The 16965-nt window shown below is 35.6% G+C and overlaps 2 protein-coding genes across 3 annotated transcripts; both read right to left on the reverse strand.

Moving 5' to 3' along the window:
* Positions 1–54: 54 nt before the first annotated feature.
* LOC147393727 (uncharacterized) lies at positions 55–6081 on the reverse strand. Its single transcript, XM_086455315.1, has 7 exons — positions 5881–6081; positions 2844–5446; positions 2586–2669; positions 1709–1813; positions 1494–1602; positions 1227–1378; positions 55–578 (listed from the first exon to the last, which is right to left on the reverse strand). Exons 2-7 carry the CDS (start codon positions 5442–5444, stop codon positions 147–149), a joined length of 3483 nt encoding a protein of 1160 aa, XP_086311441.1. The 5' UTR covers positions 5445–5446; positions 5881–6081; the 3' UTR covers positions 55–146.
* A 3258-nt stretch (positions 6082–9339) lies between these two features.
* LOC147393728 (ATG8-interacting protein 2-like) lies at positions 9340–13203 on the reverse strand. 2 transcript variants are annotated; one of them, XM_086456291.1, is made up of 3 exons: positions 13046–13203; positions 10638–11477; positions 9340–9626 (listed from the first exon to the last, which is right to left on the reverse strand). In XM_086456291.1, the coding sequence occupies exons 2-3, from the start codon at positions 11442–11444 to the stop codon at positions 9522–9524; spliced, it is 912 nt and encodes a 303-aa protein (XP_086312417.1). In that variant the 5' UTR covers positions 11445–11477; positions 13046–13203; the 3' UTR covers positions 9340–9521. The 2 variants fall into 2 exon arrangements, with proteins under 2 accessions (XP_086312417.1, XP_086312418.1); XM_086456292.1 differs by having other exon boundaries at positions 10638–11464; positions 13046–13191.
* Positions 13204–16965: the final 3762 nt, after the last annotated feature.

The following is a 16965-nucleotide window of genomic DNA, read 5'->3' on the forward strand; positions in this document are numbered from 1 at the left end:
ATAGTAGACGGCAGTACCATGATATAAAAAGCAAGTGATGAGAGGTAACAGAAATGGATAACAAAGGCATTTTCTTTCCATTTATATATTAAGAAAAATAATTACAGGCCTCAACAGCACCACATTGGGGTGCTTGGAAACTTAAATTACAACAAATTGAGAGATCCTTGAGACTCAAATTCTAGATGTTCTCCACTAGATTGTCCGCACGCTGGATTGTATCCATAACCATCAAACAACTTATCATCCGAACCCACATTCCTGACATCTGGTCCTCTAATGGGCGCCCAATGGGCAGGGGTTAAAGGGTTGGAGCTGTTAGCTTCTTGGGTCAGACCAAGAACAGCCGGCTTCTGTGGGGAATTCCCAACAGGTCTTCTGTTGGTGGAATTGACTGTTGTCTGTGAGAGGAATGTCAACTGCTGCTGTTGCTGATTCTTTGGAGGTGGGGACTTCGGCCTAAGGCACTCTATCTCAGGTGTCGTCATCACAAGATGGGGTGATTCTGGTGGTGGATTCTGTCCTCCCCCTCCTTGCCAAACTTTTCCATCCTTGTCAGCAAAGTTCCTCACATACGCCTGCAAGTCTCCATGTTTTACAAAATTATTGTCCGAATCATAACATATTGATCCATTATAGGTAGAACCATGCATGAAAACCTCGAGGTGCAACTTGGATCAGTTTGGGGTCAAATTGGAACCAAACTGACATAGATCGGTTCTACAAAATAAAACCCAATCGGAACCGTATATCTCATAGAACCGAACCTAACCAAACCGAACTACTGAAAATATCCTATAAAACTCCTTGGAACAACATATTTTTAATGAAAATAAATAAATAATGAACATGAAATTTCATATAGGAAGTCATTAATCTACCCATAAAAAATATCATTAATCTATAAAAAAAAAAGGTCATTAATCTATGTCATAACTCCTAAAAAGTAGTAAGTCATTAAGGGTTTGGTTCTAAACAAGCAATGAACCGAGAGCTGAGAACTGAACCAAACTGACCGGTTCTCCATTTTCTCAACCCAGAACCAAACCATAACTTGTTCCAAACCGAATCAAACCAGCCCAAAGCTATCAGTTTGGTTCAGTTCTCATTTGAACCGGGCCAAGTTGCATCCCTATGCAACCCATTAGTCGGTAACCAGGTGGATTTGTATCCTACGAAAAAAATTGTGTCAAGGAGCATTGGAAGGCGTTCACTTGATAATGTACCTCTGCATTAAAATTTGAGGAAGATAAACCTTTCCCGACAGTCAGCCAACCCGACCGAATGTTATGGTCTTCACCAAACAGCTCGAGCCTCCTGCGGCCGAGGGAGAAATGCTCAATAATCCTGTACATATCATCAGGCTTCTTGGTGGAACCTGGAATTCAATTGGCAGAAAAGTTCGCCACTAAGTTTAGCATAGAAAATAAAAACCAAAATTTCAAAACAATTTGACAGAACTGCAAGCGGAAATAATCATGCAAACATCTAACCATAAGGAGGTTCTTCCGCAATTATAATGTCTGTGTCAATGTTGGCATGGATAATATGACCATCAGTGCTACGGCGAATCATTCCTTTTATTCCCATCAAACAATGTTCCTTCATTGCAGAAGAAAGACAACAGATGTTTTAAGAAATAAAAAATTCCCATACATCAGTAATATTAACATAGAAGAATTATCAGAATATCATACCAATAACCAACCTTTGAGTGCTGAAACAAAGTATGAGAATCGTGCCGCAAGCTCGGAGCTGCATTTGTTTTGTTTGTCTTCACCCAACATATATCCTCACACCTTCGAAAACCCCACTACATAACAGAAACCATTTAAAAACCCAAACAGATCCACCTTGGACAGATAAAATGATAACTAATGCATTTGAGGATGCAATTACAAAACAAGTTCACAGGAATGTTTGGGCAAGAAAAATAAATAGGAGATTCTGTAATTTATCACAAGGTTAAATAATAATTTTTTTTAATCTTTTGCAAGAAAAATATCATCGGTCTTTTACACCTTAACCCAATCACTGGGGTTAGGAACACGAATCGTATTTCTCCATTTAACTCTATAATGAACCATACCTTCAGCCAAGGTATGTTATTTCATATCTCTTACAACCATAATGCAGGTAATTTTTGGTCTTCCTTTTGCAAGGAAAATATATATAAAAATAAAAAAATAGGAAAAGTTAAAAGTTTCCATTACAAAACTTGTAAAAATCAAAATTCCATGAAACATGATGCTGTCTTGGGGAGTTTAAAGAAAAACAAGTTAGTTATCTATATGATAACAATATTTTCATAATAAAATTTAATATTTATATGTTTTTTAAATCTAGAAACATAGCATGAGAAAGATGTTGGAGACTCACCTCCAGTCTAATAATTATTGAAAAAACAACCAGCACAATCCAATTCAAGAGGTGCAATTCAAGTGTTCTCTTTATTACCTTTTTTCATTTGTTCTAAGGCTCCTCCAAGGAATAGGTCAAACTAGGTCAATACCGGTTAATGAAAGACTGTTTTGGTTAAATACTGACTTTTTGTTTTTGTTTTGTTGGACTCAATGGATATATACCTTCTTTAGACATTGTCGGCCCTGCTCAAGACCCACACCATCACCAACCCAGAGGAAGATAACAGAAGGTATGTCTGCAATTGCCTGAAAACACAAGGGACAAAGGTTTAGGTTAGAAATATTTGGGGTCAGTACAACAAATTTTGTTCCATCATTCAATTCTCTCTAAAGACAAATATGAATTGCAGGTTATTAGGGGAAGAAACAATACATTTAAACATATATATAGCAAGGAAGAAAGAGGAGCACAACGTGTACCTCAATCTTAAGGCCTAATATTTCTTCAAATGTCCAATACTCCATATGATCTGCAACTCCGGGTGCTCGATGAACATATTCCTCCCAAGGGGGATCGATGAGAATAACATCAAACTTGGTTCCAAAAAATTCAGACGTTAAAACAAACTCACGCAGGTCACACTTGTAATACATGGGAGGCGAAGCAGATTTAGCCACGATCTCATCTTTCTTCTGAATAAGTTCCCGCAACTTTGGGTAGTCTTCCACAACATTGGTGAGCTCCAACTCCCTAATAAAATTCTGGGGCCGCATACCAGTGTCAACAAAATTTTGGGAGTAATCATTTTGTTCCCCTCTTGAAGGGGCTTTACCAGTTCTAGGACCCCAGCCTCCTAGAGTTTTATCACGAGGCATTCCTCGTCCCATTGTTCCCATAGAATTAAAACTTGAGCCAGGAGAACTCAGGGGGAATCCTCTTGTGGGGCCCGATTGATTAAAATACGTCGCGGGGTTCGAATTAGTTCCCATGTTGGGAGAAAATCTAGGCATCGATAATCCAGGAGGAATGGAAGAAAGGCCAGGTGATACGGATAACATATTCATATCAACACCTCTAGCTCCAGGCCAAACGTTAGGCCCCAGAAATGGTGGAATAAATACACCAAGTCCAATTGGTGGACCATGAGCTGGAGATATATTCGGGCCAAGTGGCTGCATGGGTCCCGATGGCAACCCAAGAGGGCCAAAAGGAGTCCCCATCATAGGGAGTGGGATGCCAACCCCTTGACCACCATCCCTCCCAGTAATCCTTCCTCTTCCGCCTCTCCCAAATCTCATCGTTTTTGCTCCTTGAGGAGGCATTCTATTGAAAGAACCTCCGCCCTGGTTATTTCCAAATGGTGGTATTGAGCCACTATTACGATTAGAACTTGAAACAATGTTTTGTCCTTTTCCTTTTCCTCCTTCCATGTCAATGTTCTTCCTCCCCGAATTTTGATCTAGCATAGGAAAACCATCATCGGGAAACCTTTCCTGTAAATCATCACCCGGACTGTAAACATCAGTTATTCTTGTTCTGTCTTCAGGAAGATATCCCCATTCATCTTCAGACGTAAAATCAGACTGTCGACCACCCATTTCAACTTTGCTCCCAACATAGGTTGATCCAGACTCATCTCTTCCACACTCTACCATATCATTAGAATTCCCATAGTTCGATGAGGTTTTTACACCTTCGGTTCTACTCCTTGTTTTCTTATATCCAGACTGAGACTGAAGCTTTTCATTGTCAGTCTTCTCACGCTCTAGCCTTCGCAATTCCCACTCCTTTTCATGACGAAAGTCAACATCCCCATCTTTTGTTTCTTTATCAGTGTTGCTGTGAGGCCTTTTCTTCCAATTGTCCTTAGAACCTTCCTGATCTCTATTCCTCTCACTCCAGCTACTAACTCGACCTTTTGATCTGTCATCCCTAATACTTCTTTCATTGTCCGACTCAGAATCATCTGATTCTGGGCAACGAATCCCACCCCTCTCAGGAGTCCATGATTGTTTTGAGTGCCTACCTTCTCTCACACTCCTATTTGTGTTAACAGACCTCGCTCGACTTTCAATAAAGTCATGCCCGCCATGACCCCTCATGCTTGACCTATGAGCAGCACTAGATTCAACATCCTTCATCAATTCACTTGGTTCCTCTCGATCCCTCCTCTGTTTATCATCTCTAAGACCCCCCGACCTCTCTTCGGGAGTTGCAAAACTCGACCTATGATACTCTTCCTGAGCCTCTGACCGTCCTTTGCTCTTACTCTTCTCTTCCACTCTTCTTTCGTCCGCCTTAACGGATTTGATGCCCTTATCACTAGCTGAATCCACAGCCCTGCTTTTGGTCTCACCATGCTTAACTTCAGAAGCTTTCCCACTCCTAGAATCAGCTACATCCACATAATTACTCTCTTCGGCCTTTCTGACTGAGTCAGATTCATCCCATCGCCTCTTTGGCTTCCTATCTTGATCACGAGATCCACTACCTTTGTCTCTACTGCTCTCCTTCCTCTCTGAATACTTTGAATCTCTATTCCCCGTCTTTTCTTGGTCACGGTCATGGGAACTATCCACTTTACTTCTACTTTTACTTTGAGAACTCTCGCGATCTGACGTCTTTGAGCTCATTTTTCTTAACAAGTTCCTCTCACTTTCATCAACTGGCCCTTCCCCTCTACTCCCTGAAACATCTCTGCCCTTTCGAGTGCTTTCCAATTCTCTATCCTGATACCCACTATCTGATCTCTTCTCAGTCCTCTCATCTTGATTTTTGTTTGCTTGCTTGGACCGTAATTCCTTTTTCGTGTCGTAATCATCCTCATCCACACTACCAACCCTACTCGATCCACCCGTTCTCTTCCTACCCTCAGTTCTGTTCCCTGAACTCTTCCTCTTCCCACTGTTGTCCCATCCTTCGGTTTCTTCTACAATGCTATGCTTGATAGACTTGCTCGATGGCCTCCTCTTATCACTGCCTTCCCAGTCTTCCTCGTCTCCAACCTTATCGCCTTTTGTGTCCAAGCTCTCCTCGACATCCCATTTAGAGTAATTTCGACGGTGTTCGGGTGCATCCATTCCTAGGAAAAAAATGTAAACTTTTTAAATACCTTACCAAATAAACCCTAAAACAAAGAATGGGTCACAATTTTCCTCCACGATTGGAAACAAGGCATACTAGTTCATGATGATCTAAGTTAAAACCCCAAAAATTCAATCCAACACTTGCAGCTAGGTTACTACGTTAAACCAACCCATAAAAATAATTAGATAAACACAACCCAATGAATGGACATAATTTACTAAACCCTAAACAACCAAATCGATCCTTCACAAATCAAATCTACATCAGATCATCACAAAATGAAGAAACCCTAAACATTTGATCAAAACCTAAAACTAATAATAACGATACCAAAAATCATGCATGAATTCGATCAAACAGAACAATTTATTCATCAAAGAAAATATGATGAAATTAAATGCAAAGAAGAGAGAGAGAGAGAGAGATTACTCAGGCACAGATAAGAAGAGAAGAGAGTCCGCTACTTTGATTTGAGATCAAGAGAAACCCTAGAATCCACCAAAATCGTTTTCTGAGGTCAGAAGTTAGAACTCTCAACGGAGACGAAAGAGGAGAAGACATACCAGAGATTTTCAGAGTATTTTACTGGGCAGACCCTAAACTCAAGCACTATTTATATTATCTTCCCCTAAGTTAGAAAAACTCTCTTAGAACCTTACTTTTTTTTAACTTCATTCCAAAATCCCCTTTATTTTATTTTTGGGTGATTTAGTCTTTGGACATCTCTCCACGTTTTGAATAAACATTAATATTTCCATTGCACCCGACGTTTTCAAACAAACGAGTGCTTCTTGAAGTCGAATTAACATTAATATCTGCCTCACTTTTCTTAATTTTGACTAAAATGACTTTTCTTAAAACAAACGACGTTTTAAAACTCGTTCGACTATCATCCGTGTTAACTCAGTATCGGAGTTAAATGAGACCAACTCACAAAGTCATTTTTTTTTTCGAGATTTAGGACTCACGTTCAATTTTTTTATTTGTCTCACAAGTCGTCTCAAATGTATTGAAAAACTCGTCCGAGATGACTCGGTATCGAGCTTGGATGAGATGAGACGCGAAACCAATTTTTAAAACCATGGTTGGACACCAACCAAAATTTTGGATTTAAAAAATGCCTCTATTTTAAAGCTTAAACTTAATATAATAAAAGTCATTTTAGTCAAAATAAAAAAAAAAGTGTGAACGTCCGTGAAATCACAGTAATTAATTTTTAAAATTAAGAAAATATCTCTTACTATATAATCTTCCAAATCACCCTTTAATTAAAATTTTAAATTATAAATAAATCCTTTAGATACACGTGTGTTCGCACATGCCACCTTTTAGTTAAAGGTTAAAGAGAAAATATAATAAAATTAAAATGGGTGTTATTGGTAAAGTAGGTAAAAGAAAAAAAAGAGAGTAAAATTGGAGGCATATTATTGAAAAATGGGAGAGGTAGAGAGGGGAGAGGAAAGACAGTAAAGTGGGGGTAATGTCGACTCTGCTCCACTATAACTGGATGGGACATTTAGATAGTGGATCCTCTATAGTTTGTAGTGCATTTTTCTTGTAATTCCTTGTATTTCAGTTTGATGGTTGAGAGAACGCCACGTGCAAGAGACATCAAAATCACATATTTGAAATTTGGGAGTGGGATTGACCATTTACTTTAAATGTCTCTGATCAAGCTTAAAAATAATTTTTAATTTTTTTTATATCTAAATTAGGATCATAACATGACTAATGTGTTAGTTTGTATTTTTCAACATGCCTTCTTCACTATTTCAAATGTATTGAAAAATGCATAATAAAGGATCTGCTCCTAAAAATTTATTCTCTACAATTGTAGTTGGAGTGAGACCCATGATTGTGTGTTATTATAGAGGGCTTACCAGGCAGAATTATTTGTTGTTATTTAATAAAAAAACTCCTATAATATTATAAGTTTGCTATTCAAAAAATCTCAAAATGGGTCACATCATTATAAATTATTAAATACTTATAATACCCTCAGTTCTTTTTAATTAAATACTCATTTTATCGAAAAGAATTGAGTGTATTAGTGGTATTATATGAAAGATCCACCCCGTGATTTGTTAAGAAATAAAAACACTTTCTTACCAAGTCAGTAAGAAAGGTTTTCTCAACGCATCTATTTATTGCATAAAAAAAAGAGAGGATATGATGTCATGAGGTCGTAGAAGACATGATTCTAAAAGCTTTGAAAAATAATCTTTAAAAAAAAGTTAATTTTGATGGTTGAATTTTAATTCTAAATTTGGGATTTCGTTCATTTTCAACACCATGGATCAAACTCAAAAATGTTTTTTTTTTTTTTTCCTTTTTGAATTTAAGTTTTTTCCATGAAATCTAGAAGTCTATGGTGTTGGATTGCCAATGTGATAATTCATGTGGGCCCAACAACCCTTTGTAAAATTTGATATCTTACTAAATTAGTCAGGCAAGTTTGACTCAAGAAGAAAGATTTGTTGAGTAAAAAACTTGTAAAAATAGGAGAGTTTTTGTAATAAAATTATAAAAGATATGTTTCCCCAATAAAATCTCTCTTTATTATGTAGAATATAATATATATACATATACATGAGCATCCACTTTGGAATTAAAATGGTAAAAAAGAAAATATGATAAAGTTAGAGGGGTATTATTAAAAATGGTGAGGAATAGGAAAGGAAAGACGATAAAATTAAAGGATTAAAAAGGTAAAGTATGTAGTATTGATCCCACTTCATTGTAACTAGTTTGAGATGTTTATCTCTATAAAAATTACAACAAGATTGAGATCCACCGTTGTGTTTCATTATATATATATTAAAATTTATCCATACCTATATGATAGAAATCTTCTTTAAGGTTAAAGGATAAAAGTTTAAAAAAATAAATAATTAGAAGAATATTATTTGAAGTCGGGGGGGTTTAAAAGATTATAAACCATAAGAGAGTTAAGAATGTAAAAGAGAAAACATAGAAAGTAAGAGAGGGTGAAGAAAAACAAGGTAATAATAGGCTACATGTTAAAAGGAAACAAATAAACAGAGAGAGAGAGAGGTCCATTCTCAAATAATTACAAAATTTTATGATATTTCCAAAATTTTGCTAATGTTAACACAAGTACTACATAATGTTGGTAAAATATAATTAAATTGTCAATATTTCAAAAATATCAATTTTTTTTGTAATTATTTGAAAATTTACCCTTAAATTTACAAATATTAATTGAATCCCGAATAAGTGGAATGGGAAATGAGTTTTGTTAACATTTGCAGCTATCTCTCTCGAGAAACCACTCTGTTGTCCACTACAACCAATTGGCTTTCTTTATTTCTTTAATAGAGATAACAAATGTTGGGTTTTAAGAAATTAGCAGAAATCGAATGGAATAAGAGATTTTTTATTATTGGTTTCTGGCATGAAAGTTCGAAATCTTGGAAACCCATTTCCCAAGGAACCATAATTTTCATGCAACATTTCATCATAGATTGTACAAAACTCAGCTTAAACAAAGAACCTTTGTGCATGAATCACATAACTCCATTTGAAATCAAACCTGGGAAGAATCAAATTCTTAATTGAACTTCGCCAACTCATCAAGATTTAGAAAAGATCAAAAGAACAACAGGGAGGGGGGGAAGAACGTGGATTGAAGCAATGAAAGCAGATATTATCACAACAGAAATAACACAAGGCAAAGCTTTAGACAAAATTTAATGGAGTGATAAGATTCTTTCAAGCGACCCCCAAAGTCTTAGGATGCGATTAGGCCTTGATGATGATGAAGACTTATAACAAAAATACAAATAAAAAATTAAATCCCAAGTTCCCCAACCAATATACTCTTGTCATTGTGTTTAAAAACAACGGTGATGGGGAACGTGATCAAGGTAAAACCCAATAAATCAAGTAAGGTTTCTATTAATTCCTATATATGTATATAGTAAGTGGGGCTGCCACAGTAAAAACTTAAGTGACAAATAAACAATCCAAGTATCTACACATTGTGTCATAAGAAGAGAAGTGAAACTACACAAACAACTCCCCTGTTACTTACTTCTTTCATCATCATCTTAACGATCGGTGGGGGTATTGCCCTTGATAATAGAACCCCGTCGATGGCCACCCACAATTACATCTTTAAGTCGAGAAATGGAACCCATCATCCAGTTCATCTTCTGCCAAAAAGTAAACAAAGAATTTCAGTACTACCATTCAAAAAAAAAAAAAAAAAATTCACCAGTACCAGGGGGCAGTAAGGGAAGAGAATTTCTTATATGGCACTGATAAAGTGATAACTCAACAGTGATTACTTAGATAATAATTAATAGCACCAACAATGCTAACATCTTTACTATCATAATGAGAGAAAGATGGCGTAGAAGTGGTTTGACACTAAAATTTGGATTCTAAAAATGCTCATGTCTCTAAAATCACGTTGGTTAGTTTTCAAAATTACCAAAATATCATTCTTTTTTTTACTATATAATCTTCAAAACCACCCTTTAATTGATATTTTAAGTTACAAATAAGCTCTTCAGATAGATGTGTGTTTGCGCACATGCCACCTTCTAGAAAATATTAATGGGAGAACTCCTATACCAATTGGAAAAAAAATGAAGAAGAGAGTTAGGGTTCCTCAGTGTTCTTCAGCTCCTACACATTCCTCCTCATCATATTTTTAGTTGGGGTCCCCCACTAGCTCTATTTCTTTCCATCATCTCTGTATTGCGAAAATGGGATTTCTACGGTCCCTGCCTTCATGGTTTTTACCATTTGGGGAGTCAAATCAATCATGTTCTAATCATTTGTATTGTGCACATATTGTTTGGTCACATTTCATGTCCTTAATCATGGAACAAGGCTTCAATGATGAAGCAAGACAAAATAATGTACTTAAATATGTTGATATAGGTTACAATCATAAACAAAAGCATGCAAATAATAGGGAAAAACAAAAAAAAAAAAATCAATAAATTAAGATTTTTCCAGAAGAAGAAGAATATATATTCCACCACTAACGGGTGTAGCAGCTTAAGCTATTCCCAACTCGAAGACGGAAAATAGGTAAATGCTTTTCAATGACTTAAAACAATTTAAATTAACATCTAGAATCTACAATTTATCCTTAAAGAGCATAATTATAAGCTACATAACAAAACAAACTTATTCCGATTAGCAAAGCATACCTCATCGTTAATGCTGAATTGCCACTTGATGTGTTGAGTCTGCCACTGTTGCCCAAGAATTACAAGACCCATCAAAGCCGCAGCAACAAAAACAGACCAAAATGTATTTGCATCCTTTGCTTGAGCATACAAGGAAGCTGCCTGTCTCTTCCACCATGCTTCGCAAGGAAGCCCAGATCCATTATATTTATTTTCTTTTCTAGGACTCGGAGACACTGAAGAATCTGAAGGAGAATCCATGTTTAACTGGGAAGAATCACTAGGTTCGGGAATAACTATGTTTTCATCGTAAATGGTCGATCCACCAATATCGGCTTCATCGTGAAAAGAACTAAGCTTAGGAGCGTCATATATACCCTTCTCTTCTTCAACCAAATCTATTCCTTGCAACCCCTTACCCTTTTCATCAAAGAACGGAATTGCATGCAACTCGTCCGGTAATGTCATTCCTTTGAGATTCCAAATTTCTTCATTATTTTTGCCAGATCGATCCCCTTCCACCAGATCTGATCCAAGCTCTTCGTTGGGATCCCCACCATCAACCCCGGGTTCATCATAGATCTTACTGTCATCAGGATCCAATGGTAGATTCTCATGTTGGTTAGGTGGAAACTCAAAATGGCCGGACATGAACATTGCATGTGAGGTTTCCTCTTTATTTCTACTGGACTCGTCACTGTGATTATCGTCACTTGGCTCAAACCCTTTTGGACCAGGGGCCGCGGCATATGTTGATGCCGTCAAAGACACAACTTCCCATTCATTTCCACGGTTGGAAGTTTCCTCAGGCTCCTTCTCATTGTCCATTTTTTTACACCTAGTGTTACCTAAACATTAACACTTCAATATGATACCAAATAAATCAGAAAAGAAAAGTCAGAATACATTATTTGATACACAACAAACTAGAGAAAGCACTAAACCATAAACTAATTTTATAAAATTGATAAATAAATAAGAGAATTGGTATTGGCCCCCCAACTTCTTATATTATTTATCACACCTTAGTTAACGATTAAAAGACACCATTCAAACGTTACAAAGGTTTGGTTCAACTTATTATTTCAAGTTCCAATATTACAAAGCATTATAACACATTGAAACAACATCAACAGTTGTTAACAATTAGGATTAGGCCCTGCAGATGGCATCCCTTTGTATGAAAAGCTTTCAAGGCCAAAAACTGGAAAACGAGACCTTATTATCATTCACCATGGGGCAAATTGAAAGTTTGATTGGATTAGTAGGGACTCAATAGAAATAATGGATCATTGATTTTCAAATACAAAATCTGTCAATATGACAGAATTTCCTTTAGATAAGCTTACTAATACCAAAATAATTGGTGAAAAAGAAAAGATTGCTACGATACAAATGTGGAAGAATGGAAATGAAGTAAAAAATTTATATAACCCATTTTACTCTAAAACTCAAAGGATCACAACCAATGCCTTCTGGCACAAAATAAATCAAGAAAAATCATTTCTAGCATTGAAAAGTGATCAAACAAGTATGCAACACTAAATCAAGAACACATGGTTTTAAATCTTGTCTGAGACCGAGATGACTTGTCCGAGTTGTCTCGGTATCGTCCACCAATGAGATGAATTGACAAATCATCTCAAAGATAAGGTTTGTTCTAATTTAAGGCATTTTTTAAAATCTCGTCCGAGACGACTCGGTCTCTTTCATAGTCGAGACGAGACGAGATGTCAAAACGAGTTTTAAAACCATGATTCCACATGAACTACAAAAATAAAAATATTACGACATTTCATTCAAAATATGAAAACATTTTCTGACACATAACTATGACAAATTTCATAACTTTAGCTCCACAAACAACTTTAGGATGATCTACTACATCGATCCAAGTGTACCAAACATAAACGGAATCGAAACCAAGAAATTCCCTCCATGAACCAATCAAGATCGTCTGAAACATATCAAATCTTAGGGGAAATCAATGTAATCAATCAAAAGCAAGTGATCAACACAGCTCTTTTGATGAATAAATTCTTGACAAGTAAAGAGATTTTTCCAAATATAATTGAAAAATACATGATATAATCTCCATAAAAAATGATATTAAGTTCAGATTTAAAATAAGAAAATTTGCTTTCTATCCGCTCTATGAGAATTCTTATTGTATCTACAATCAATTAATCAGAAAACAAATCAAACCCTAATTAACCGTTCTCAAAGAGCCTTTCCATCGAAAACAAAGACATACAGATCCAACTATAATCGAAAAACATAAAATTAACCAATTCAAACCGAACTAAAATATAAAAGAAAAACGTAAAACATCAACCAGGAAATCAAACAATATGCATCAGATAAGATCAATAATTTTTTATAGATCTGTTCTACAAAAGAAATAAAATAAGAAATTATTCAAAATATACCGAAAAAGTAACTGTCGTTGGTGCTCTTCGGCAATAAAAGGGGATAATTTTAGGGTTTTTTCCAGATAAAATCAGACGAGAGTTGAACTGTTAGAAAAAATTCACAGAGAGGATAGAGAGAAGTTTTTATACCGAGCAAGAGATAAAAGGAAACCGGCTTGACCAGTAATAGCGTGTTCAACACTTCAACCGTTACGGTTTTACCGGCTGTAGGCAGTTGTACGTTTCTTGACTTGAGGAGTGAGCACTTGTGGAATAATATTTAGTCTTTTACTGTGCAGCCCTCAAACTTAGGCACCATTTACATAATACCCCCTCACCAAATGCTTGCTCATGGGAAAAATAGTCCTGGGAAAATAAATTCCACAACAAAATGATTTCTGGAAAAAATACCCATGTCGAAATGCCTTCAATACACTTGGACCAATAGCAAATTAGATAAATATTAAATAAGGTGATTTTAATTTTATAAGAGTCTATGATTTTCTAACTCCCCGACAAACTCCCTTGACTTGGCTGTGCATAGAATCATAGATTTTTTCTCATGATACACAATTGCATATCCCCATAAATATGTTCAATTATATATCTTGAGAAAAAATCTATGGTTTTATGCACAATTATGTTAGGAGAGTTTCGGGGGGGAGTTTGTCAAAGGGAGGAGTCATTTTATAAAGATAGAAAGTAACTAACGTGTTTGGGAGGTCGTGAGATTGAAATTATAGACTTTTGACCTAAAAATGACCTTCATATGTTAAAGGTAAGTTGCTTCATTATAGTGTAATGATTTTCTAACTCAACTCAGACAGAATAACTCAATGACGTGGCATGTGTAAGAATCATTGATTTTTCTCTTGGGATACACAATTGCACATCCCCATAAACATGTGCAGTTGTGCTTTGTGCATCCCAAGGGGAAAAAAATCTATGATTCTTGTGTTATTCTATTAAATTGAGTTAGAAAATCAGTACTCTTCATTATAAGAGTATAGATGCCTTGATTGACTATACATATTGCTAAGGATGCTTTCAATACTTGACTACCACTCCTTTTAATGATCTGAATTCAAATCCTAATACCCATTACATAAAGGGCAGGGTCCACCTTTGAAGAGGGTGGCCCGCTTCAAAATTTTGATGAAATCATTTTTGTTATAAGACACGTGGCATTTTAAATTTACTTCACGCCCTTACATTTTTATTAAAATTTGAAATACCTCCTTAAAAATGTCACGTGTAATACAATGAAGAGGATTACTTTAAACTTTTGATGCAGTCTGCCCGTTTCAAAATTTTTTTTTTTTTTTTTTTTCTAAAAACAGTTAAAATGCTTCTTTTGATTGGTTCAAAACTTAATCCGCAAGTCATTATAAAATGTTCCCCAAGTAAGTGCAAATCCTTTTTTTACAAGACTAATCATTCTCTTTCTCCTTTGATGGGAATGGAAGAACTTGAGACAAAGTCTATATATTAATTTAATAATAATTAAATAAAGGATTGACTTTTGTAAATTTTCTAGGTGATCCCCAACGTAGTTTTCGAATCCCATTCTTGACACCGCAGCAAGACCAAGTTGACGTGGAGGACTTATCTCGTACACACATGACTAGGCAAACGAAAACTAATATCTTAGACAATAATTGAGATGTCCAAATCATAGTTAAAATCTTACTCAATGCCTCAAAAACTTAAATCCATGAAAGGTCCCAAAATGAAAGGTCCTTGCTTACCTAAGGTGATTAATACGGGAGACACCCAGAACCTGGTCCAAAGCATATGGGTCCCTCCCTTGGGCACATGTAACACCCGTACATTGCACTCACCAAGTGAAGGTATACCCTCGTGAGTGGCTTTAAGAGGTCGTTGCTCATATTGGGTATCGAACACACAATCTACAGACTCTTGTCACTTATTGGATTTGAAATTGCCATTAAGCCAACCCTTCGGGGTTGGTTTCTTCCGTATTTCATTCTTGTGTTCTCAAGTTGTTTCCTTTAGGCCATGGTGTTGTCAAATTATTTTGATTTGGAGAATTATCTTATTTCGAAGAGTTTGGATTTTGCAATCTACAATTTTAATAGGACTTTCTTGATACAACAAATCACCATGCATCTCTATTTGCTTATGTTGAATTGCGTGGGTTGGGTCCAACATGTACCTTCTCAACAAAGATATGTGAAATACGTCATGCACCTTACCTAGTGTAGGTAGTAATGCAAGTTTGATAAATTTGGGGTCCAACTCAAAACCAATTGGTAATGAGCGAAGAGGCCCAGGAGCTTATAAGGAAAGAGACAAGGCAATTTGTGTTTGATGTGAGACTAAACTCAATAGTCCGTATGCCACTATCCCTACTTTAGCCAATACTTAAAATAGTCTTACGAAGCAGGGACTCAACTTACTTTGCTTTCCAAATCTTTTGACCCTTCTCAATGGACATACGTTTCAGAATATGTTTGGATTTCAAGATTTCTCATTTTGCCATCAACGCAGTTCTTTCGCTTACTCTTGGAGGCTTACAATTTAGTATGAATCAGTCAGATCTTACTTGTGATTTCCTTGATTAACTCCAAACATGTTGCATGGATTTCAAAGGTAATTGGCATAACTACATACCCTTTATAGAATTTACGTATAATTATAGCTATAAAGCTAGAATTTAGATCCCGTCGAACAAGGCACTATACGGGAGAAAGAGTAGAACGCCCTTACATTAGGACAAGATAGGAGAACGAAAAATGCTTGGCCCATAACCTGTTGTATAATAAAGGTATTTTTATTATGAGAAAATCTGTCAAAATCCTAATTTGGGGGTTTGTTCTTGTATTTAAGATTTGAAATTTATACAGTCCATCTTTTGAACTATGGAACAAATTTTTTATCTTTACGTTTGGTTCTTTATCTAATTAGTGCTAATTGTTGTTAATCTATTTCTTTAAGATAGATACACTATAACAAAGGTGCCAGGTAGCTTAGTAAAGTATATGGGCAATGTTATCATAGATCTGAGAGCAAATCATCAATAACACTTTATACCTATAACTCCTTAGGTAAGGTTTGCCACTCAATGAAGAAAGTAACGAATGAATGTTTTTTTTCTTATATGGGTTAAAAGTTTTCAAATGGACTAATTGTTTTTTGTGAAGATGATCTCTTTGTCATTGAAATTCAGTCCATTCCTAAATCTCTAACCCCATCAAAAGTGATTTACAAATTAATAATAAAAGTTAATTGTTCATAATTCTTCAACTTATAAATCATTTTTGTTAGGGTTAGAAGTTTTAGAATGGGCTGATTTTTTTTTTTTTTAAATGATCTTTACGGTGAAGAGATTATTCTAAAAAAAAAAAAAAAAAAGATTTCGAAACTTCTAACCCATATAGGACAAAATGTTGGCTCCCAACATTGGTTGGTATATATATATATATATATATATCTTGGTCTGATAAGAAAACTTTAAAAATGGATGGTCATTAAATTTCAAAATTTAAACGATAAAATCTTTAATATCTTGATGACGTGGCACTCTCTCAATTGTTAAAATGTGCTACAAGGAACAATAGTAAAAGTGTGTTACAAAGGAGGATCTGCTTCCCATAGACTTGGGTGATTCTTGCCTTCATCAGAATAACATAAAATAATATGCAGGTGTCAATTGCCTTAGTTGGTAAAACCTATGAGTGATGATATCAAAGATCAACGTTGAAATCCCTCCAACGTCGAGTTATTGAACTCATTAAAAATATATTTTCCAATAATAAAAAATAAAAAAATGCACCACAATAATGATAGAATGCATCTCATAAACATTATTGCAAATGCACCCATAATCCCCAATTTAACTCTGTCAAATAGGTATTATAATTTATATAGGCATAAAAAAAAACAGCTCCAATAATAAATCTAAGCAGAGAAAATAA

The sequence above is a fragment of the Akebia trifoliata genome, chromosome 10, assembly GCF_017979445.1.
Source record: "Akebia trifoliata isolate Shusen 1 chromosome 10, ASM1797944v1, whole genome shotgun sequence".
Taxonomy (NCBI): Eukaryota; Viridiplantae; Streptophyta; class Magnoliopsida; order Ranunculales; family Lardizabalaceae; genus Akebia; species Akebia trifoliata.

Bases quoted from the DNA above. Each gene is read 5' to 3' on its own strand.
- LOC147393727 (XM_086455315.1), bottom strand. From the start codon at position 5,444: ATGGATGCACCCGAACACCGTCGAAATTACTCTAAATGGGATGTCGAG. The intron at 1,814-2,585 runs GTATATATCCAT...TCTGTTATGTAG, and splicing joins GCCGACAATGTCTAAAGAAG to TGGGGTTTTCGAAGGTGTGA. The intron at 579-1,226 runs GTACATTATCAA...GGAGACTTGCAG, and splicing joins CCTCAAATTTTAATGCAGAG to GCGTATGTGAGGAACTTTGC.
- LOC147393728 (XM_086456291.1), bottom strand. From the start codon at position 11,444: ATGGACAATGAGAAGGAGCCTGAGGAAACTTCCAACCGTGGAAATGAA. The intron at 9,627-10,637 runs GTATGCTTTGCT...ACTTTTTGGCAG, and splicing joins AATTCAGCATTAACGATGAG to AAGATGAACTGGATGATGGG.